This window comes from Crotalus tigris, unplaced genomic scaffold (assembly GCF_016545835.1).
Source record: "Crotalus tigris isolate CLP2741 ecotype Arizona unplaced genomic scaffold, ASM1654583v1 scf7180000019060.718356, whole genome shotgun sequence".
Lineage (NCBI taxonomy): Eukaryota > Metazoa > Chordata > Lepidosauria > Squamata > Viperidae > Crotalus > Crotalus tigris.
Window position 1 is genome coordinate 585,944 of NW_024097351.1, and position 23,773 is coordinate 609,716.

Here is a 23,773-nt window from a genome sequence, read left to right on the forward strand (position 1 = left end):
CATCTGTTGTACTTTTGATGGATCTCTGCTGAGAGAGGGATAAAAGCTGTGCATCCATCCTCACCCCGCTTGATCTCTCAATGACCTTTAATATCATCAACTATGGTATTCTTTTGGATCAGCTCCAGGGATTGGGGGTGGGTGGCATTGTACATGCTGGCTGTCTTCCTTTCTCTGGGTCCATTTCCAGATGGTGATAATTGGAGACGAGAGATTTCCACCCTCAGTCTCTATACTGTGGGATTCTACAGGGTTCAGTGCTCCTCCTTTTCCTATTTAACATCTCCATGAAATCATTGGTTGAAATAATCTGTTCTGTATATTCTGCCCCTGGAAATTTAAGCAGTGTTGATGTCCTATCCTGGTACCTGGAGGGTCTGGGGACTTGGATGTGAATAACAGGCTTCAGCTGAACTCTGTCAATACTGACTGACCCTGGGTTTTGGGTCCTCCAGCTCAGGGATCATGCCATTTTTGGACTGAATGGGGTTGAACTACCCCAAACAGAGCCAGTGTGCAACTTAAAGGAGGGTCCTCCTACATTCACAACTCCTGACTGAGCAGCAGTGGGATGTGGGTATTTAGAAGGACTTTTGCACAGCTTTACGCTATGTGCCCCGTCTGCCCATTCCTGGACCAAAATGCTCTGCTCACAGTCATATATGCCCTAGTTACCTCCTGAATGGACTGCTATAATGCAGTCTACATAGGGCTACACTTGAAGAGTTTCCGTGAGCTTCAGCAGGTGCAAAATGCAGTGATGCAGATAGTTATGTATGCTGCTAGAAAGGTAGTTGTTACACCTCTGCTCTGTGAGCTGTACAGTTTCCAGTTTTCTTTTGGGTCCAATTCAAGATGTTGATTTTGACCTTTAAAGCCCTAGGGCTGGATTATTTGAGGGACTACCTCCACCCAATTACTTTTGTCCATCCAGTCAGGGCTGGCAGAAGAGGTATGCTGCCAGTCCCATCTGTAAAAAACTTCAGCTGGTGGGACCCAAGAGGTGGCACCCACCTTGCGGAATATCATCCTGCCCCACCCCCCAAGGTGAGATTGATTCCATCCTTGACATCCTTCCAAAAGTCCCTTAAACAGGGGTGTCAGCAGGTCTGGAGATTTCAAGGCCACAATAAGTTGATGAAATGGTTGCATTGTTTTAAACAGCAATTCACTATCATTAATAAAAATATTGCTGATGCTTTTTAATGTAGTTTTTAAAATTTGGATATTAATATTTTTTTTAATTGTAAGCTAGCTAGAATCACTTTATTGTGAGATGGGTGGTTATATAAATGTCAAAAATGAGCAAACAAATAAATGGAATACTCTACTTTTCCTTCTTTTTGCTATCCAGCCAGGATTTCCTGCTCAACATGCTGCCCCCTTCCTATTTTTGCAGGCTACTAACGCTTGTTTGAACAAGAAATGTAGTCTCTCAGGTGAGAGAAAAAGCAGATAGTACAAGGAAGACCAATCACCTCTTGTGGGAAAAGACAAACAGGCCTTTTTAGACAGAGGTGAAATGAAGTGTTAAAAAGAAGACTGCTTATCCTTCCATTTACAAGGCAAAGGCATTGTAATTTCCTTTCTGTGTCTGTGTATGTACTATGTCTGTAGGAGACCAGTCCTTTTCGCCCAGTTTACAAAAGCTTCAAAATAAATATAGAGGAAAATTAAATCTGAAGCACTCTGCATTTGCCCAGGCATAATTAGTATTGCTAAATCAGCACCTTTACCTGGGCTACTCCTAACTGATTCAATCATACTTAACTTGCTGTGTGGCTAAATTGACGATTGCAGTTTTCACTGAAATGCAATCTGTCACCATGCGAGGTATTTATCTCTCTGTCCTTCTAGATTGAGAAACGTTTGTTTTTCTGTTTTTGTCTCCCTGCTACTGCCTAAGGTGAAAGCCCAAACCAAGCTGCCTGCAAAATAAGACAAAATTTACAATTGCAACTTGGTTGGGAAAAACGGAGGATTCCTGCCTCTTTTATCTGTATCTAAGGTTATCATCTCTCCATCTTCCCTGGCTGGGCTCCCACTTTTCTCCTGAGACACAATGGGAGGGAGGAGAAGAAGCCGAAGCAGATGAGAGCTGCAGCTTGGATGCCCCTGTCTGTGTTATTGTATCCATTTTCCAATGGCAACGATGTGTGAAATGAAAATTGGACAGAGCTGGCTGCTCACAGACCTGGAATTTCATACAGACTAGTGGAAGGAAGGAGGGAGGAAGCAGAGAGACAGAAAGGTGTCAGGAAGGGGGGGAGAGAGTCTTCTGGATGGCTGCACACACCCATGGCCTGAGTAAGCCCTACTTCAGTTTAATAGACCCTTGGAGTGGAAGTACCGCACTCATTTACATTTCATTACTCCAAATGCTCTGCTAGCTCAAGATATTTGAGAGCATTTACAGAAGCAGAAAAGTTGAAGAGAGGCCCAGAAGGGTTGTGGAGTCCCTCCCTTCTCTAATTCCTTTTGCTACCTTCTAGCAGCCATTTTATAAGCATCTCCTTATAGGAAATGCTGCTCTACGTGACACAGATTTTCTCTCATGTGTGATCTATTTCCTGCCATTTTTTCCTGCCACAAATCCTTTTCTTTCTATAAAGAACGGGGTAGAAGATGGTGTGTGTGTTTCTGCATATGTGCCAGCATGTGTCATTGTAATAATGTTCTGCAGAAATAGATTATAACGTAATAAATAACAGAATAACAGTTGGAAGTGACTTTGGAGGTCTTCTAGACCAGCTCCCTCCACAACAAGAAGACCCTATACCATTCCAGACAAGTGGCTGTCCATTCTCTTCTTAAAAGCCTCCAGTGATAGAGCACCTACAACTTCTGGAGGCAAGCCGTTCCACTGACTAATTGTTCTCACTGTTAGGAAATTTCTCCTTAATTCCAGGTTGCTTCTCTCCTTGATTAGTTTCTCTCCATTGTTTCTTGTCTTGCCTTCTGGTGCATTGGGAAATTGGTCGACACCCCCCCCCCCCATCTTCTTTGTGGCAGCCCCTCAAATACTGGAGCACTGCTATCCTATCACCCAAATCCTTCTTTTCACTAGATTAGGCAAACCCAATTCCTGCAACCATTCTTCATATGTTTTAACCTCCAGTCACCTAAACATCTCTGCTGCTTTTTTTCTGCACTCTTTCCAGAGTTTCTACATCTTTTTTATAATATAGTGACCAAAACTGGATGCGGTATTCTAAGTGTTCTTCCCACTTTTTCTCTTCTCTCTTACCAAACCCACAAAAGAAATAAAATGGGAAAAAAAATATTCTGATCAGAATCTCTTGGTTGCTTCAGATAATGATCTCCAAAAGTATGACTAAATATTCTTTTACTAGTCTGTACAATCAGAAATGATAATTTACGAAATCACAATATCCTCATTTCAATGTTTTCCCTTTATATGAGAGAATTAGGTGATCAAACCAGGAAAATTCATGTGATGTCCAATATTGGTAAGTTGATAAAGTGAGATAACCTAAGATATATAGCAATTTTAAAGCTGTCTTACCATCATGGAATTTTAGACATACTTAAACCTGGTTTTGTAGAAAATATGGAGGTAGGCCTGCTTGCTTTGCTCACCTGGTTTTAAAGGAGAGGTGGAGCTGAATTTACTAGCATAGTACTTCATGGCATTGTGGCATATTACGTTAGGATTTCTGATTAAATGTAACATCCAAAGATGGCCAAGGACTCCTGATGACATCACAGGTTTTATTTACAACTATGCTTAGGTACTATATAAAAAATGAGTGCAACTCACAGGAAACTAACTTGAACCAAAATTGTAGCACATGTCTGATATTCAGAAACATGAACAATGAAATGATGGAGATACTATCTCCACAGTTCAAAGACAAAGTAACAGGAGAAATTGTCTCTGAGATTTTGTTCAGTTATTTTCTTTGGAACTTTGGTATTCATAGGAAGGTGTCAAAAGAGGGTAGATGTGTTACAAAATCAAAGAATATACAAAAGAGCTGGGACTTGTGTTGCAAAACTGCATCCTCCATCTTGCCTTTTTAAAATCTCCCTCCCATGGATATTATTGTTTGACATATTGTTTTAAGACAATTGTTTGCTTGCCTGGCAAATAAATGCATATGTATTATTCATTTAAGAAAGGGGATCCAGACTCACAAGCAATAGTTTATTATGAAGTGAATATTGCATCTTTCGTTTTAGTGATGAAACTTCAGTACCGTATATTGTTGCTGAGAAAATGCAACTTAACTTCCTCAGTCTAATACTTTTAATTCCAATGCAATTGCTGTGGTTAAAAGAAATTGTCACAAAGATGAATTCTACATTACTTCAAAAGAATAGAAAAGCTACAGCATTTTTTAAAAAAATAATCTGAACTAAGCATGGGGCCCTAATATAATTCAAGATCTTAATTTGTGTAGGGGAGAGGTAGTTTGATCTTCCCCATGCCTGTAATTTAAACTGTCCAAAAAGTACTTCATTCAAAAAACAATATTTGAATCATTTCTGGCAATAAAAATCTCAAGCAGCCCTCCTCCCAGTCTAGATCAGGGCTATAATGAGAAGTAATATATTAAACCATCACAGTTTGCTTGCTCCTGGAACCTCTTCTGGTTTGGGTCATCTATAGCTCTTGCTAATATCTATTTGATGTAATCTAATTCTTCTGCAATGCATGTGCTCCATTTAGAGACCTTTTCTCTTTCTCTTCTCTCCCCTTTAAACCTATCTCCAGTATCTCAGTACACCTCATGATTTGCTGATTGAAGAAGGAAAATAGAATAGCAAATCGCATAGTCCATGTGCCCTGAGTATGGATAGAGTTTCAAACTCTATTATAATACTACCATTGGGGGGGGGCAGTTGTTGCTCATCTCAGTAAAACCTGAGACTGTATATTGCTTAAGTATTTGAAAAAAAAAATTGTTAAATCTAGGCATGTCTTAGCTCCACCTATACTATGCCAGAGAAAGGTATTTCCTGGAAGACTGAGAGAAGAGCCTCTGATTTTTCTCCAAAGAAGATTAAAGTATAACAATAATAAATAAACTCACTTAAATTTTGAACTGGTCCATTAGTCTCAATTTTGTGCTAAGTTGTTTTATTCTTTCTCAAATATGCAGCGTAATAACTACCCACTCCACTATATCCCCCTACTTACCAAGGCCTTCTTCGGACATCATACAGGTCAATCTTATTGGGGGCTCTCCATGGGGAAGCTGCAATGAAAAAAAGCAGTAAAAATATATAATATAATGATTTTTGAGGTATCAAATGTGTTGATATGAGGGAACTTGAGGAGTGAAAGAGAGATAGAGCAAAGCTGACATGGAAAGATTTCTCTGCTAAAAGTGGTATTAAGCAACAACAACACTGGAAAATATGAAACTGGGAAGAAAAGCAGCTGTAACTTTGTGTTATTCAAATACTTATTGTCACAATGTACTGGATCTGAAAGAAATGTGTCTAAGGCCCATATTAATCTGAAATATTTGAAGTTTTTTGGGTTTTTTTGCACACTTCAAACACTGTTCTTTATTTTGGAACATGTGAATTAGAAAGCAGTTTACATTTCAGCCAAATACATCTCTTTTGTTTCTCCCTCCTTTGAAAATACACATTTTGCTATTTTGATAAATAATCACAAGGTGTATATAGTAATGGAGGGCTTTACTGGGCTTCCCAGTTTAACTGGCAGTTGGACCTTGGGACTCTTGACAGAACTTTTCTATTCTTGCCTCAGAATTCTTTGAAGATTCATATGAATGATATGTTTATTGCCATTTATATTTTTCATACTTCTCAGGAATTCAGAATAGCATTTTCAAGCAGAGAAAATATGACTTTATCAAAGCCAGTAGATCTAAGAAAGCAGTCAGCAGCCTCAGAACTTCAAATAGGTTTGCAATCCAAATTTTTATGGCCAGCAGAATATCCGAGACTCTGCTACTGAAAACCAGGGGATGAATACTGAAAATGAATGGTGTGATTTCTCACCATTTTTATAAGGTTGATACTGTAGTGTAATCCTTACAGAAGGATTAGCATGGTATTTTAAAAGGCTTCACATTCCCCTTCATAGATTTTTATTGCTAGGAATTGGCCAGCATTCAAATTACTTGTTTAATTAATTAATTAAACAAACAAACAAATAAATATGAACCTCGGTGTCCTAGTTCTCTCTAAATAAATGCAAACAAGGTTAGGAAACAAAAACCACTGGGTCTTCTGCAAAGAACTTTATTGCTAGTACAACAAAATCCAGGCTCTTGCAAGCCCACTCCAGCACTTCTCCAGATCATCCTGCACCTACTGAAATTAAGGCAGAGTTGCTTTGGGTCTCTTTCTCATGCTACCTCCTCCCCTAGGCTGAAGTGATTATTCAGTGGTGGGCTGATTTCCTTTCCTTTCTTCCTGGGTGCTGCTAGACCTTCAACTCCTCAAATCCATGATATTTCCCATAGACATCCCCTCTTTGTCCGCATGGACCTTGGTCCTGGCCAATAATGATAAGTGCTTCCAAAAGAACCATGGGCAATGCCCTGTCAGATTTAAAGTAGGTCCAGCGGACACCGCATTTTAATTTGCGTAACATCCCTAATGTGGTCAGTGTGGAAATTAAAATAGTAGTTGGCCAATGTATAAAAATCCCAGATATTTTGTGAAAAGGCAGGCAAATAAAAGGTCACAAACCTTGCTGATTCTCTAAAAGTTGCCCATGGATGTCATAAGTTACCTCAAATATTTGGTGGTTGGCAGAGCACAAGAGGACCAATCAACCTCCTTCTCTGACATTGCTACCATGTGAAGAGAATAAAAAAGATGACCTTGATGGAAATATACAGGAACTGTTAGCTAGGCAAAAGGGGCGGAAGCAATTTTTAATGAGAGAATATTAGGAAATGGCTCAGGTACATGCCTCTCTAATTCACTGGTGTATAAGAAAAAGGAGGAGAAAGATTCTGATACTGTAGCCAGGCTCAATAAAAGTACGTTTAACCTTCCTGTGGGGTTGATTTCAAGGTCTGATCTACTTAGTGGGGCTGGCCATACCTTGATATCTGGAATCAAAAGGGAGGGCAGAGAAATAAAGAAGGCAGAGACTTCATTATTATCTAGCAAAGAAGCTCTTATCTATCCTATTAGGAAGAACAGTAACAATGGCCCGTCCCTAACAATGAGTGGCCTAGGATGATTGGGAAAGTAGTGCACTTTACTTCTTCTAATGTGAAAGCCATGATTGTGCTTCTACTCCTACTGTAAAAGTTCTGTCCTCAAATCCCAAATGTTTAAATGCAACGCCACTGTTCAAATTATATTTTCACTCTGTTAATTGAGAATGGCACAAACCTGGATAGAAGCGGGTTACCCCTGTAGCACTGCCAAAGACTTGCCACAGCAGAGACGAGTCTTCTTTTCTGTTTTCCACAAACACATCCTCTAAGGCTTCTGTCCAATTCAGTTCATTGAGAATTACAGTGGCTGCAAAAAAGAGGGAACAAGTGTGCTTAAGGTCTAGAGACCTCTTTGACAAATGTGATTGTTCTCTGCCAAGGAAAGAATGTGAGTTGCTTTTGTGAAAGGATATATGCCCTCCATTAGCAGGATATATTCACTCCATTAGGAGAGCTGTGAAGAGTGACATCAGCTGAAGGATTGTTCCTGGCAATGCCCAGCATCTCTTGTGGAGCTGATTATCATCAATTTGTCACAACAATATAGCTGCATGCAGGCTATCTCTCTTCAGTGGGACCATTCCTTGACCTCTTGTTTATATTGCTTATTTACAGACCACCTTTCTATCAGAGATGGAATAGGAAGTGCCTAATAGTAGTAAAAACAAAACCAAACCTGAAAACAACTAAAAGCCAAATAAGAACATACTCCCCAAAAGGCCACTTAAAACTTCATTAAATTAAAACAGAATTTAAAATTCAGAACAGCAGAAAAAAACAAATCAAGTCTGTAAGCCAAGCACCTGTTTAAAGGTAAATGTTTTTGCCTGCCATCAGAAGGCCAGCCATGAAGGACACTATCAGTGCTATTATCAAGGTAATGATTTCATGAAAATACCATGCATAAATGGATTTATTATAATCAAACATCAACCGAAGTATTTATTAAGAGCAGTGATAATCAATTGACTGTGTCTGAGACGAAGTCCAAAGAGACATGGGTGGTATAAATGCTTTAACACATTAGATTTAATAACTACGTAGCAAAACATTATACACAGAACCAAGTGAGATGCTCTTAGACTAGAATAAGTTGAAACGGAGAGCTTTTGTTTGTTGGTTCTAAAAGGAAATAACCATAAAATATAAAACCATTTGATAATGTGTACAGTAAGGAATTAGTTTTCTGGCATAGTACAATTTGTGATGTATCGCATATAATGTAATATAACATGATTATAACATAATATAATAATATACACAGAGAAATTAATAAAAGAGATTACCTACAAAGTAGCTATAAACTATCAAAATTTAAATTGAGCCCTCCCACCAGATGTAATAATTTTGAGGGTTGTGCAATGTTCATCTGAGACTTGGAAGGAGAAGTGCTATCTGATAACTCAACCCACATCATCTCCATGTATATTGATAGCATCCAATCTGAGAAGGCAATGGCATTGTAGCATGGCAGTCTATGTGTGCCCCTCCCTTCCTGGTGCGCTCACCACCAACATTTGGTAGTGCAGCTTTAAGGCTTAGCAAGATAGTTTGCAACACTTTTAAAACAACAACAGGGTAGCTAAGGGAAAGGATATTTTGTCTGTATTTTGATGACTTGGAGCATTATTTAAAAATGTGGTCTTTCCCTTTTTAATCCTGGTGATCCTGACTACTGCATCCCTCAACTCAACTCATGGTTCAGAGATAAGTAAGCGAATATTATTCACCATGCTGATGGAAGCTAGAATCCAAAACAAGTGAAGAACTCTAGAAATTCCCCTTTCCCCACTTTCACTGGGGATAAATCTAGAATGTCTTACCCTCTTCGTGTCACTGTTTCTAGTTCCCCAGTCCTTGCCCAGTACTCCCCATTACAGTCAGACATCTTTGACTGGATGACAATTTTATGGCCATCTTAAAGTCTTCCCAAGAATAAAAACCCATGTACTATGATAGTCCCCTTAGTTCCCCATACAGATGCGAAATATTCTGTAGGTAGCCAAGTTTATCCCTCCATAAGCCAGTTCAAAAGAGAGGCCAAATGAGAGAAATAAAGGGACTCTACTGAGGTTATTCCCATTCTGCATTCTTGGTGGCTTTTGTGTCTAATGCAAAAGCAATTAAGACGCTGACAAACAGAGGCTTTAAATTATTCAGCTATTAAGGAAAGTGATAAGCTCAAAGCAGCCTGACTGTATGATTAATCAGCTGGGGCTGGGATTTAAGCAATGTGTAGAAGAGAGACATTTGGTGCTTGTCGCTGCCAGCCTGCTCCTTTTCTCTTTTAAAGGAATCTTCCACCCCCCAAAAAGATGCCAGTAACAGTACTCGAGGGAGAGAAAATCCCAGAAAGCAGCAGCTGAGAGGAGCTGGCAGCTGGATGATTGGGGAGAGAGATGAATTTTGAGCACCGGCTGGCAAGATGAACAGGAAACACCAGCCCCACTGACAATTATTGTTCTACTCCACCTCTCATATGCATTTTTAAGAGATCACATGTCACTCTTCCCTGATAGAGGATATCAGTACTAAAAAGCAGTCAAGATATATACTTGAAATATTTTACAAGAGAGCAGCAACTAAATTTCCATCATTTTATCACCAAGGAAATGGAAGACAGCTTCATGTTTAGTCATGAGCCCAAGATATTACAAAATATGTTATCAGGCCCTGGAGTCTTGCCCAAAAAGATGGATTCAGGACAGAACAGCACTCCACACCTTTGTTAGCTCACACGAACATCCCTTCATCTCTCATCTGTTTCCTGATGCAACTCCTCTGGGAAATGCTCAAATGTATTATGTATGAATTCTGGGCCAATTTCCTATGTATTCTCTTGAATATATCAGATGTCACCTTTGGCTTTCCCATCAGCTGTACTGGTCATTATACAAATATATTTCCAAGAGTATAAAGGCACCACTCTTTCATGTGTACCCTCAGGAGATAGAAAAGACCAGCTCTTTGCCCTTCACTATTTGGAATGTGGTCCAGAAGAAATTCCTCATTCGCACCTGTGCCAGAGTACTAAAATAAAATGGGAGACTCTACTTTCATTAAGTATTATCCTAGAATTATATCCAGTTTTCAAGTTATCCCAGTTCTTCAAGTCAGAATGGCTGTGAATGTGAATGTTTACACATACAATATCAAGCTTTGTATCATGTTATGGAGATATTGCCCCTAATTGTCTAGGGTTGATCGGCTCAGGTGGTATTCTGAAAACACATGAGGTAGGTTCTCTTGTAAGTTGGCTGTTGAAGAAACATTGTGAGCAATTTTCTGTTCACAGCAGAACTCCTTAGGAAAAAGCAACTTGGATCAAAAAGCAATGGGAGCTTATACTTATTCTCATCCTTCTGGAGTCCACTGTTTCTTTGGCTCTGAGTTAAGCAAATGCTGGTTGTTGCATAAACAAATGTCATGACATATTTTGAGAAACAACATCTAATCTCTGTGTGCATTTAGTTCTATGTTATCTTTATAATTGTCTGATCTAACCCCAAACGATCATTACAGATCATTTGCTTGACCAGAAGACAGAAAAAACAGTGCTTGTTATTAATTCTGTTTAAAGAAATCTACTAGCTTTCTTCTAATTGTGACAACAGTTCTGGCAAACACAATTTCAAGGATCTGGTTAAATTCTTACTGGTACTGCTCACAGATAATTATTTAGGGGTTGGCTTTTTGCTCATTCCAAATCCTTTTGGAATGAAATAAAAAGAAAGCTGGTAAAAGGGATTTCAGTTAAATGTTTGGAATATGTACCTCTCAATGTTCCAGTTTAATGGATTGTGGAAGCTCTACTCTAATACAGCACAATGCCTATCATAAACCTGTTATATATTGTTGGACACAAACCAGAGGGCACATTCTGGTTGAATCAATATGATTTTTCCCCCTTTTAACAGTTAGCAATTATTAAAGCTAAATGACCTGCAGGCGTGCTGGAATCCATGGTGGAACTGAATCAAATATAAACTAGAACATAGAGGGAATCTCCTGGGACACACAAGCAGCTCTTATCAGAGGATAAAATAGTATATAAAGAAATCAGGAATTTGATACAGATACTGTAGTTTCCCGGAGTATGGGGTACCCTTCCTTAGCCTGGTGCCAGCTAGAAGTGTTGCAGTCCAGAATTACCAATCAGCTGACAGTTTAGAAAATATCTGATTGGGAAAGGCTGGTTTGAGAAATTTTCTATTCGAGTAATGGTAGAATGAGGAAAATCCAGCTGTACCTTTGACCTTACATCTTGAATAAAAGCTGCAAATATCTCTGACACAGCCTCACAAACATTTCTAAGTAAAATCCACATGCAGTATATCTGAATTTTAAAACATCTTGTTCTGCTGAAATAGGGGTGGGTATGCAACTGAATTGCTGGACTACTGTAGGAAAACATTAGTTATTTGACAGTTCCCCCCCCCCCCAGGACACACGAGAAACAATCTCATGGGAATTTGTTCCATCAAAGTTTCTTTTTAGTGATCTAAAGTTGCAGCAGAACTCGTCCAAATGTTTAGTGCATTTTTTGTCTGAAGTATACAGGATACCCCAAACAGCAATTGACATCTAAAAGCTTTGCAAGGATTCAGAATCTCGACAATCAGCCTTAGTGCTTCCATTGCTGCATTTTCAAATATTACACTCTATTTGTGCCTCATTTCCCTTAATAACTGTAATGTTCTGCCTGGTAGGCAGGATTTGATGATAAACCTGTTAGTATTAGGCTATCAGTCACTGTACTGTCATGGCTCTTTTATAACTCTTACAGATAAATAAAGGGAGCCCTTAACATTTAAACAACATTGGCACAATTTCTTCCATCTTGGGAGAAGGATTACTGTATTATTTCTGTGAGGTTTGTTCAGGCAGACAAAACAGAAATACATTTCCTTTCCTTTTTCAAAGATCAAGGACCTATGGGGTGAGGAGAAAATACTTTTACCTCTTCAAGCACCTGATGTAAATCACAACCTCATTTTTCAAAGATTCCTAACTTGCATAATCTTCATAAGGTTTAATATGACATGCAAATAGGAACAAATAGCTTTATTTGTGGTTTCTTAATGTGACTTGCTTAAGCTGTTAACCAGTCCAGAGGCTACAGCAGATAAAAAGGAGAAGGAGGAGAAGTAGAAGGAGCAGGGCTTTTTTTCTCATAGAACGCCCAGAATGGAGTTCCGGCACCTTTTTGGGATGGAACCTTATAGGGTAGGCAAGGCGGGTTGTATGACGTGTGTGAGTTCCTGCACCTTTTTTTAAAAAACAAACATTGAGAAGGAGTAACAACAGCTAAGCAGGAACATTATGTATAGTTTGCATATCTGCACAACTGACTCTTATTTCTTGCTTGCTGAACAGATTATGATTAAAACAAACAAACCTTAGTGCAGTAATGAAAAGAAAAAAATCCCACAGGTCCAGGCAGCTCTGTGGTTAGTTTGCTTCTCATTTTCTCATATTTCTCAATCCCTTCCAGTCTCTCTTGTCTTTTCTTCTTAATATTTTCAGTATCTCATTTTAACACTTAATTGTCTCCCGATTGTCTGCTTTTGTTTCAGTTTCTCTGCACCCTTCTTAAAATGTGTTGCAAATTTGATATGCATTCCATTCATCAAATCATCAAAATAATTAATAAAAATGTTGGGCTGACACTGGCTTTACCATTTGTAGGGGATGTAGCATATTGCATGGTGTTGTGTCCTGAGCCTGCTAAGAGCAGAAAGCAGGCTCAGAATTGCTGCAAACGGTCCCGGGCAAGCCAAAAGCTGCCCGGGACCAGACAGGGTGGCACTAGCATTGTGTGCATGCGCAAGGCACGAAAATGGTCAGTTCCTATTGGTGCACACTGTCTGGGTCTCAGGCCCTATAAAAGGCCTGCGTGCCTTTTGCTTTTGCTTGGTTGTAGGAGAAGAATAATAAAGAGCTTGTTGTTTCACCATGTGTCTTCGTCAATTGCCAACGAATGGAAAACACAACACATGGGTACAATTAAGGTTGAATAACAGTCTATACTTCATCTTGCTAACAAGTAATATGTGAAAAAACTGACTGATTGAAGCTCTGATGAGTGATAAAATTGAGTATCTATGATCCCATATAGTGACAATCATGGCATTCCAACCATGACTTTACTGGAACAGGAGCAATTAACAAAGATGATTACTTAATAAAAGTAATGAAATAATGAATGAAAGTGGCCTGATTTGTGATATAGAGTTGAGGAATAGATGTGAAGAGGCAAAGGGAAGATTTAATTATCAATGAAACGCTTAAAATGTACTTTCTGGAATATGGTGTCATCTATACTTTGGGGATACATATTTGTTTACTGCAACATGACCAGTATTTCAAATTTCGACTCTAGGCAGCTTGTAATAAATGCAACAATAAAATTTAATAGTAGAAAAGGTACACCTATGGGAAAAGACTACTATTATTAAACTGTATCCATAAAATGTCCAAGGGCAACAATACCACCATCTAATTTGCTAGAAAAATGTCATAAAAATCAAGTACTAAAATATTCCCTCCACAAAGTTTCTTTAGAAAAAAATTGTGTTTTGACAATGCAAGCCATCTTAACCTCAGGGGACAAACTTTACTAAAGTTGGGGAGCCTCCAAATCGTCAATTCTCCTTTGTCCTATCTCCCCAACATTTAGGACTCAAAAAAGACCTATTGTTAAGGATGAAACTTTGGCAGCTACATGCCTCTGCGTTTCATCTTGCCTTTAGATTAAGGGGGGGGGAAATGTTATTTTAAAGTGGATTAAATGTAGAAAAAAACAAATTTGATTCAGCTGGAGATTGTGAGAGACTGAAGCCTTGTCAAGGACACTATAACAGGTGTGGATTTGAAGCAGACAGGTTCCCATAACAAAGTGAACTTGTTGATATGTATTACATAAGATGTTGGGGGTGGGGGTTGGCTGGGAGAATTATTGTTTAATTATGTGAATTGTTGGAACCTCAGAGTTAGTTTTTCTTTGACATACCCAAGGTGTCTATTCAATAAACAGTAGGTTTTTTGGTAATGAAATGAACCTGAAGTTTTATTTAAATTCTCGAGCTGGGTGTTGACACCTACTCTATTAGATCTTATTCAATTTCCATCCAGAGTGTGCATATGAAAATAGGAATTCATAAATAGAGTATATTTGCCTCTGATTGCTCCAATGAACGGTGATAATGAAATAAAAGATGGTGAAAAATGTGGGACATTCTGAATGAATGTGATTCAGCAATGTCTAAGCAAGCATGTGTGATACCTTTTGGTTTCTTAAAGTATGTATGTATGTATGTATGTATATATCACTTGTAATATTACTGGAGATAATAGTGTTGGGGATGTGAATATACATGTAAATAATGCCAGATTGTTGGCAGAGAACCTAACGATTTATAACAAATGTTAGACTGTATGATTTGATTTCAAAATTGATTTATCAAAGACTGTGGTAGCTGTGTTACATGGAGAAAATGGAGTGAATAACTAAAAGTGATAAAAGTGGCAAAAATTAAGATTTTTGAATTTGTATTTGTATAACTTGATAGAATGCTTACTAAATATGGAAAATCAGATGAAGAAATTTTAAGATATGTACACATGCATAGGAAGGTGGTGTAGTCTATAATGAAGAATGAAGTCTGTTGAAAGAAGTGAAAATTGCTCTTTAGAAGAGAATGCATGGAGAAGAGGGAGAATGGTAAAATTAACCTGAATGCAGAGGGAATGGCGAATTTAAGAACTGTTATGGTAATGCTAGAAGAGAATGGGAGCTGAAACAAGTTGACTCAAATAGATGTGGCCAAATGAAGTACACAGAGATAATTCTCCTATCAAGAGAATTTAGTAAAGATCAAACTGCAGGGAACTTAAACTTGGAGAATACATAGAAATGGCAAAACCAACAGCACTTTTACAGAATAAAATTTTAACCAATTTAAGCAAGAACGGCATACTCAATTTAATCCTCCAGGGAAAAATTGAAGGCAAATGAGGTCCAGGCAGAAAAAGAACATCATGGCTTCAAAATCTAAGGGACTGGTTTGGACAAAACTCAGGAGCACTTTTTCGTGCAGCTGCTGATAAGAACAGGATCGCCAACATTATCGCCAACGTCTGATAACGGATATGGCAGAAGAAGAAGAAGAAGAAGAAGGAGGAGGAGGAGGAGGAGGAAGAGGAGGAGGAGGAGAAGAAGAAGGAGAAGAAGCAGCAGCAAGGATTATTTCTAGATATACAACACACATCATGCAGTATGGTAAATATAACCACTAACAGTTTTTGGCTTCTAAGAGGGCCTGAATGCTTACTAATATTGTAAAAGAGAAAATATGTAAACAGGGGGAGACAGAAATCATTTTTTTTCTATTACTATGGTTTGTTGCACAGCCAGGTCTTTCCAAGAACCTGGGATAGGCAGATCTGGAAGTCTGATGGTGTTACAGATATTGTCGCAGGGTGTAAAGCAGCCTTTTGCAAATTCAACTGATGCTGATGGTGTTCAAGTGGTGCTCCATTTGTTTTGGGATTACACTCAAGGCACCTATTACTATTGGTACTACTTTTGCTTGCTTTTGCCACAGCCGTTCTGTTTCTGTTTGCGAATCTATTTGCAGGTCTTTGTATTTTGTTATATTCCCCAGTTTTTTTTTCTTCTGTTCTTCTGTCTTCACTTTTTTCTCTTTCTTAGGGACAATTGTTAAGTCCGGGGTATTAGGTGACAGGTGCCTGTCTGTTTGAATTCTAAAGTCCCAGAGCAATTTAGCTTCTTTATTTTCTATGACTTTCTCTATTTTATGGTCCCGCTAGTTGTCATTGTTATTTTTCTTTTGAGGTACAGTATTTTCTATGGAGGTATTTTAACTTGTTTCATCTATCTCACTTCATTAATTTTAATTTGCTTTGTCTATCTTCTATTTCACACACACACACACACACACACACACACACACAGACAGTGTGTGTACATACATACACCCACCCACACATGTACATATACCCACGCAAAATAGCAATATAAAGGACATTTTAATTTTAAGTAATTAAAATTAAGATTTAAAATACTAACATTGCAGAGACAGTTAAATTGACAGTATCTACATTTATTATTGATTGGAAACTCCATATAGACTCTTGCGAAATTGCGAAAAAAATAACATTACTTATGGTTTCAATGATTAAGAAAAAGACCCTCAGATAATAGAAAAGAGATAGCTTATTTTAGTAATCATAGAATAACAAATAATTTTGTATTTGTGTTTATAATTGCTATAAAGGAAATAAGAAGCTACTCCTATTTCTTTCTATTTTTTTCTTTTTGTATGTTTGGCTTTTTTTCCTTTGCTTCCCTTCTCCTTTTCCTTATCATTTCACTTTATATTAGTTCTTGTTAGTGTCTTCTGTTTAAAATTCTTAATAAAACTATGTTTTAAAAAGGAAGCCTCTATATATTATTAAAAAGGTATTCCCTAGTGTGAGGATCTAGACATTCCTGTCTCTTCTGTGATATCAAAATAATATTAATAGTGATACAGAGATGTGTCAGTAAGCAGGAATTAAATTCAATTCCCTGCATATTTCATTTTTATATACATCAAAATGGTTATGACATACTGTAAAACCATGTTGCTTTGGTATCTGCCATGTAGCAAAATGTTATGAAATGAGCCATCTTGCCTTACACAGCGTAAAGTAGAGTAAGACAAGAAATCATACTAAATATATTCAGTAACTCTGGCAAGTGTATATATTTCACACAGAAACAGATTGTGAGAAAGCAGCACAATAAAGTACATATGTCAGCTAAAAGACAGTATTTGTTCCCCAATTTCAGCATGAGTACTGAAAAAGTCAACTTTAGGCTAGACGTGGGGGGAGGGAGAAGAAAACAGAATACACAAAGTCACACCAATATCACTCTAAGATTCATCTTATACCTCAGAATAAAAATATGAGGGCTGTTAGATAAAAATAGCATAGAGCAAAAAACACCAAAGCAGCCAGCACTACCCTCAATCACATTTCTAAAGCTTATAGGAAAAAGCTATATTGTGATATGAAATGCCCTTGACTTATGGCTTCCCTGTTCATCACGTGTGTATTCCCAATGATAATTCTGACGTTCCTTCATAGAGAGACTCTTTTTATGCAGATAGAACTGTATAGCATCTCCTCAGTTAGAATGATTGGGGAAACTGTATGAGAGAGGTGAGTTTCTATATCACAATTTCTTCTGAAGCAGCAAACCAGGAATCTTCTGGTATTCTGCAGCTGAAAATCTGAACCACACAGCGAATATTTTGTGCACCAGTTGGGCCTATTCTGGGCTGGGAGACCTAATTCATGGACATCCCTTAGGCTCCTGCAATGATACCACATGAGGCTATCTTTTAATATTATTCAGAAATTGTGGTAAAAAAAATCCAGCAGTTACGGGTGTACTTCAATATGCACTTGTAAAATGCTACTCTGTGAGCTACGCTAGTTGCCAATGGGCTTACAGGTGCAATTCAAGAAGTTGAGGGTCACTTATACATGGCACAGGACCTGATCCGTCTCCAATGATCTCTGCTTCTCCAATGAGATCTGGAAGAATTGGCATGCTCCAGATCCCATCACTTTAAGCAGTGTCATTTTTTTTGTGATCCAGTAATGTGGAATAATGAACAATCACTAGAATAATGATGTGTCTGCATAATTACTGGAATAATGCTGTGTTAGTAGTATGTGACTAACCTAATGCGCATTGCACTTGGATACAATATATGTAGCAAACTCTCTCCATTGTATACCCGTGAGAAACGAACTTAATGTATTACAATGTGTATTACAATGTGTATTCCTTTGTTCCTGAGAAAGGGAAAGTATAAAACTGAAGTCTGAACCCGCCCTCGGGGTTCAGAATTGCTGTTGCTACTGCTTCTGAACCTGCGCAATAAATCTCTCTGCTAAAACCCTCTGGAATTCATAAGAGTCCTTCCATTTTCCATAAGATAGGAATCGTGTCTTTTTTGTTGTAGCACCTGCCCTATGGAATAATATTTCCCCTAAATTTGGATGGCCTTGGTATTGGCAGTCTTTGGGGAAAGGCCTAAAGACCTGGTTCTTCCTGAAGGAAGTTATGTGATGCTTTTTTAAATGTGAGTTGCTTCTGTTGCCATGTATTTTGCGTATGTCTTCTGAATTTTTAAAATTACTTTGGAATCCTTTTGTAAGCCAACCAGAGTTGCATGATTCATGGGCAGCTATTGTAAACAGATTGAAATAATAAAATAAATAAATCTTCCTACGGTTTTTTGTTTTCTACTTTTTTAAAAACAAAGTATCAAGTTTCTATTCTTTGTGTGTATAAAAGAACCTTTGAAGCTGCGCAGACAGTGCTGTTGGAAGCTTAGAAATCACAGTGAGGAATAATTTGCTAAAAAACTGCTGATGGATGTGTCTCCCTGATCATTAAATGCTGTTTGAGAATATGTGTGTTCAGTCTACAGGAAAAGTAGGAAAGCAGATTTTGTAATCGGATTATGCTGGTCTGAGCTATAAGAGGAATAAAAAGTTTAAGAGCAGCCAGCAAAATTAGATAAATGAGACTAAATGGAAGCAATCTGGACTCAACAATCTCTCAGGGCAACATCAGCCAAAATCCATGACTCTATGATCAAAATGACCTTCAAGCACCCTACTAAAATGACACATGAATAATATGTAAATAGGAGATCATTGGTGTAGTTTTTTTGTGGGCCATGGTTTATATATTCAGATGAATATTATGTATGGTTGTAACCCAAAGAACTAAAAAAATGGTGAGATCAGAGATAAATGAACATAGAAAGGACAGATCCCTGGTCTCTCTGTTTGAAAGGCTAATAACAAGAGATTGTGGTGTTGTAGTTCAACACATAATGGAGAGTACCATACTAACTTGATGTAGATAGTGATAATTATCTTCTTGACATGCCATTCACAAAAGGGTTGCTATGTATAATACAGACATTCCTGCATTGGTGAGCTGTTTTTCAAATGTACGCATTAAGAACCCTTAATTTAACCTACAGGAAACAGATTTGAACTTGCTAATGAATGATAGGTCAAGTGAAATAAACTACAGAATTTTATCCAAACTTTGGACAGAAATTTCCTTTATAGAAATGGAAAGAAATGTAAGAGGAATGTTTATGCATCTCTGTCTGCTTCTTCTGGATAAGAAACAGGCATATACCACTGACCAACTTTCATAGTTTTATTAGGGCCATTTCTTAATCACAGATATAAAGACTGCTCTAAATTGTGTTCTAGAATAACCTTGTTCACATGGAAAGCTGCTTGTGGAAGCCTTTAACTATAGTTCTCTTCTCCATGTAATCACAAAACTTCATACCGCAAGGTCTGCAGTAAAACAAATTGCATGGTCTACCTGCTGAGGTGCTTTTTGCATGAAGACAGTTGCTATGGTGAGCAGTGAAAACAGCCTCCCTTTGGTGGCAGGTACATATTCTCTAGCCTTGAAGATTACTGCTTACTCCATTTGGTCCACAGTGAAACAATTTTAATGCTTCTGTCAATGTATTTTAATGTTATTTGATACAAGAATATTTCTTCTTCCTTTCTTCTTGAAAATGGAATTTAGTACAGAATTCCTGATAGGTGGCCAAATCTTTCTCCATTTGGCTCACTTGTGACCAAGCTGAAGCAGGTCTTTAATGGAATCAATCGGACACTGGGGATGATATCATGGGGAGTTTGCTATCCAAATACACCAGGCCTAAGGGGAAATGGGTTGGGAGGAGACAATTAGCATGGTTACAAGTTTCTTCCTACAAGTTCATTAAAATCTATACAAACTCAATGTGAAACTACCAAGTCTGCTGTTCATTCAAAGCAAGATGTAAGAGAAATTATTGGAGAAATTAATATTTTGTTTTATTATTATTATAGAGATTGAACATTACCAGTACATGTAATGTTCTCAGCCTGAATAATGCAAATATAAAGCTATGTTTGATTGTTTTAATATTTGATTGCCAGTAAGAAAATCATAAAAGAAATAAGAGAAAGCATCTACAGTGATATGTGGGAATGACCTTGGAAGATAGGAGGAAATGCTGTAGCCTAGGCAGCCTTCTGATAAAGGGAATCTGATTCTGAAGGAGGAGTGGGGGTGGAGAAATTGTCTCAGAAGAGACCCCCCTTTATACTTTTTAAAAAATCCACTGCCTCTTTCACTTTAGTCTTCCACCAAGCATAGTACTGTACTTTTCATGAGGATAACACCACACACTTCAGTGGAGATCTGTAACGTATTTTTCACTCTATTTCAAGCAGCTTCCATGTAGCCTTATGTCAACTTTACATTTGTTTTGTTGGAAGTTTAATGCATTTCTAATACCTTTTTATATAAGGATTCATACTTTCTCTTCTTGCAGTCATTCTGCTTTTGCTTTTACCTCTTTCCTTTACTTTCATGTCCATTTCTCATTCTTGACACTAATAGGAAAGATCTGACCTTGATTAAGAATTTTTCGTTGCTATTGTAACCTTCACTAATTTTCTCAGTCACACTTTTATTTTCATTCCTTTGTCATGCGTGTATATGAATACATTTCTACTCAAACAATGTGTTTGAAACAGAGACGTTCAGAAACCAATCCACAAACTCGGAGAACTAACCTTCACTCTCACAGAGAGATTATTCTAAGCAGATACACATAAAATAGTGACCGTTCTAATTCTTTTTGGGATCTCTGAAATGCCCGGTCATTTTTTTCTGTATTCTCCTACATTATTTGCACCCATTCATTTGTGTTGCCTCACAGGATAATTTTCTCCTCTGGATTGCATTTATTCATAATGTTGCACAATTTTTCACAAAACTCATCTCTGGTTCTTCCATATCCTCTCTCACTGGAGCATAATATGCAACTATCTATTGTATGAATCTGTAGTTTTGTACACTTTCATTGCAATTGTGACTGTATGTATGTAATCCATTCAATGTTAATTTTGAATTGGCTTTTGTTAAGGAGAAACCACAATCTTAGTCTTTGAACAGAACTGTATTTTCAAAAACCTCACAGCAGTGTTATGAAACCCAATTCAAAATCTCCCTAATGTTATCCCTTGATTTCCCATTATGGATGGTAAACAGCAACCACATATTTTGCAAGAAATACAAGCACAAGTTGCAATAGGATTGAAATGAACAAATGGTGCCTCTTGATTTCCTGAGCCAGAATTTCTGTGCCACCTTCCCAATACTCCACCCTCATCTAAGAATTTCAACACTGAGGCAATGGAGGGGCACTATCGCTAGCTGGCAAGCTAATTAAAACATTTATATAACACTCTCCATAGTCACCCATCACTACACACGCTAATTGCATTTTAATATATTTTTTAATTTGCCATGCTAGTTTTAATTAAATCTTTAATCACTTGCCAAAGAGGGGCAGGAAGAAGGTGTGGCCTAGATTCTTGCTCTTCCTGGGCAAAAAAATTGAGCCTTCACATTTAAGCTGATAGTGGATTCCTCCATAAAGGAAGGAGTACCAAAAGGAAGGAAGAGGGAGCTTAATGGCATAAGAAGAAGAACCTATCCAGGAGGGAGGAAGTCTGAACAGGGAAAAATTTGTGAAAAATCAAGGTTTAATCAAAGCTTAACGAGTCCCCTTATTAAGCAGAATGATTTATTATCTTAGCATTTTAATATGTTTCCATTAAAATCAGATATGAGGCAACAGATGATATATAGAGAGAAATCTCTTTGAACACGATAATCCATAATATGTTAAACTCTTTTTTTAAAAAAAAGCAGGTCTTTCCATCACAGGGAGGTTTAAAACTCCCTGTACCACATTCCTTATCCATTAGACCAGTGGTTCTCAACCTGTGGGTCGGGACCCCATTTGGGGTCGAACGACCATTTCACGGGGGTCGCCAAACAAGGCTGTCCGCCATTTTCCCCCCTTTTCTTTGACCACGCCCCTGGCACCCAGTGATGTATAAGTGGTTGGGGGTCACCACAACATGGGGAACTGTATTATGGGGTCACGGCATTAGAAAGGTTGAGAACCACTGCATTAGACTCTACCAATAGTGAATGAAATCCTTTTCACAGCCTTAGCAGTTTTCATGACTGTGTTGCCATGGGGAAATGTAGTACATGATAATCTGTGTAATATTTACTTAATAAATACTTCCTTTCTTTATACCTTTATTTTTCAATTTATATCCCATGTTTTAAACTTCCCTTCTCAAAGCTGACGGCACCTAACAGTAAAAATGAAAATAACAAGAGACTCATGCCTAAAAGAGATTCAGCAATTAAAAGCATGGATTAAAAGAATTAAAATATAATTTAAAGCACATGGATACTGAGCATCTATCACTATACTGCATGTACCACTTAGTGAATGCAAGGATGCAAGGAACAATATGCTAGCTTGCAAGTTAACCTGTACAGACCTTAGCGTGTACAGAAAAGCATGACTATGCTTGAAGTGAAATTGGTTTTTATTGTGCTTGTAATATACTGTTCAAATTGTGCTGAAACTAACTGGGATTGGTTTTACTATTAATGGAGTGTAGTGTATATGGCAGCTGCTTGTAATTAAGTATAAATCTCCGTGTTACTAAAGTCAAGTCATTTATTACAGGTTACGAATTCAGACAATACAAAAACATAATATTATATACTTGTTTTTTAAAAAGTCTGTGATTATGTTTCATCCATTTTACTATTAATGAAGCATTAAAATTACAGGTTACATTACAAACCCACAAGAGCAAAAATTATTTTAGGATCTCTATCTGCCCAAAAAATAAAAAAAACATATCTAGAATTCTTCTACTTATCCAATAATATTACTAAAAAGTGTTATGTGAAAGTGTCAGTTGACCAAAGCCAACAGACAGGGGTCGGTATTTGTAATAGTATCTGATAATGACAGTTGTATACAGGAGATTTTGACTTGAAAGCAAGAGGAGTAAAATACATGAAATAAAGAAAAACAGATATATTTGTTTGCAAAAATAACCAGAAGGGTAAATAGATGCAACGAATTTGAATTAAGCTTGTCTGATTTTCTGGAATGGAACTGATGAATCCTGCAGGGAAGTGAAGGTTTAGGCTTAATTATGAAAGAAAGGCTACAAATTATGTCAGCAAAAAAATTAATTACTGTCATTTAGTTTGTTGTGGGTGTATTTCAAAGTGTGAATTCATATGCTGATTATTGTTGTATTTTTTTACACTCCAGTGAATGGTGATGATGGAAAAAAACAGGGATGAAGTTTTGGAGAAAAATAGTAACTGAATGAATGTGATCGGAGGAGGAAAATATGTTGAATAAGTGAGAATAAGAAGAAAGGAAGCACATTAAAACTGACAAGGTGATTTCTGGACCTACAAATGAATAAAATTGTGACTATTTGCTGAATATCTGCTTTAAAAAGTCCATTTCAAGTATGTGCTTATCTCCCATCTTCTTTTTTGCATTGCAAAATAATGATTGCTGCAGAAAAAAAATGATGAGAGAAAGTTATTTTATAATCTGCAGAGAGATTAAAAAGATGAT

General features: G+C 37.5%; 1 protein-coding gene across 1 annotated transcript in view; it reads right to left on the bottom strand.

The window, feature by feature from the left end:
- The window catches only part of CACNA2D2 (calcium voltage-gated channel auxiliary subunit alpha2delta 2), a 238,555-nt gene that overhangs the window by 130,381 nt on the left and 84,401 nt on the right, over positions 1–23,773 (bottom strand). Inside the window, exons 3-4 of the mRNA XM_039358660.1 lie at positions 7,354–7,485; positions 5,165–5,222 (exon numbers count right to left, since the gene is read on the bottom strand). Of these exons, the coding sequence (XP_039214594.1) occupies positions 5,165–5,222; positions 7,354–7,485 (190 nt within the window). The remainder of the gene's footprint in view (positions 1–5,164; positions 5,223–7,353; positions 7,486–23,773) is intronic.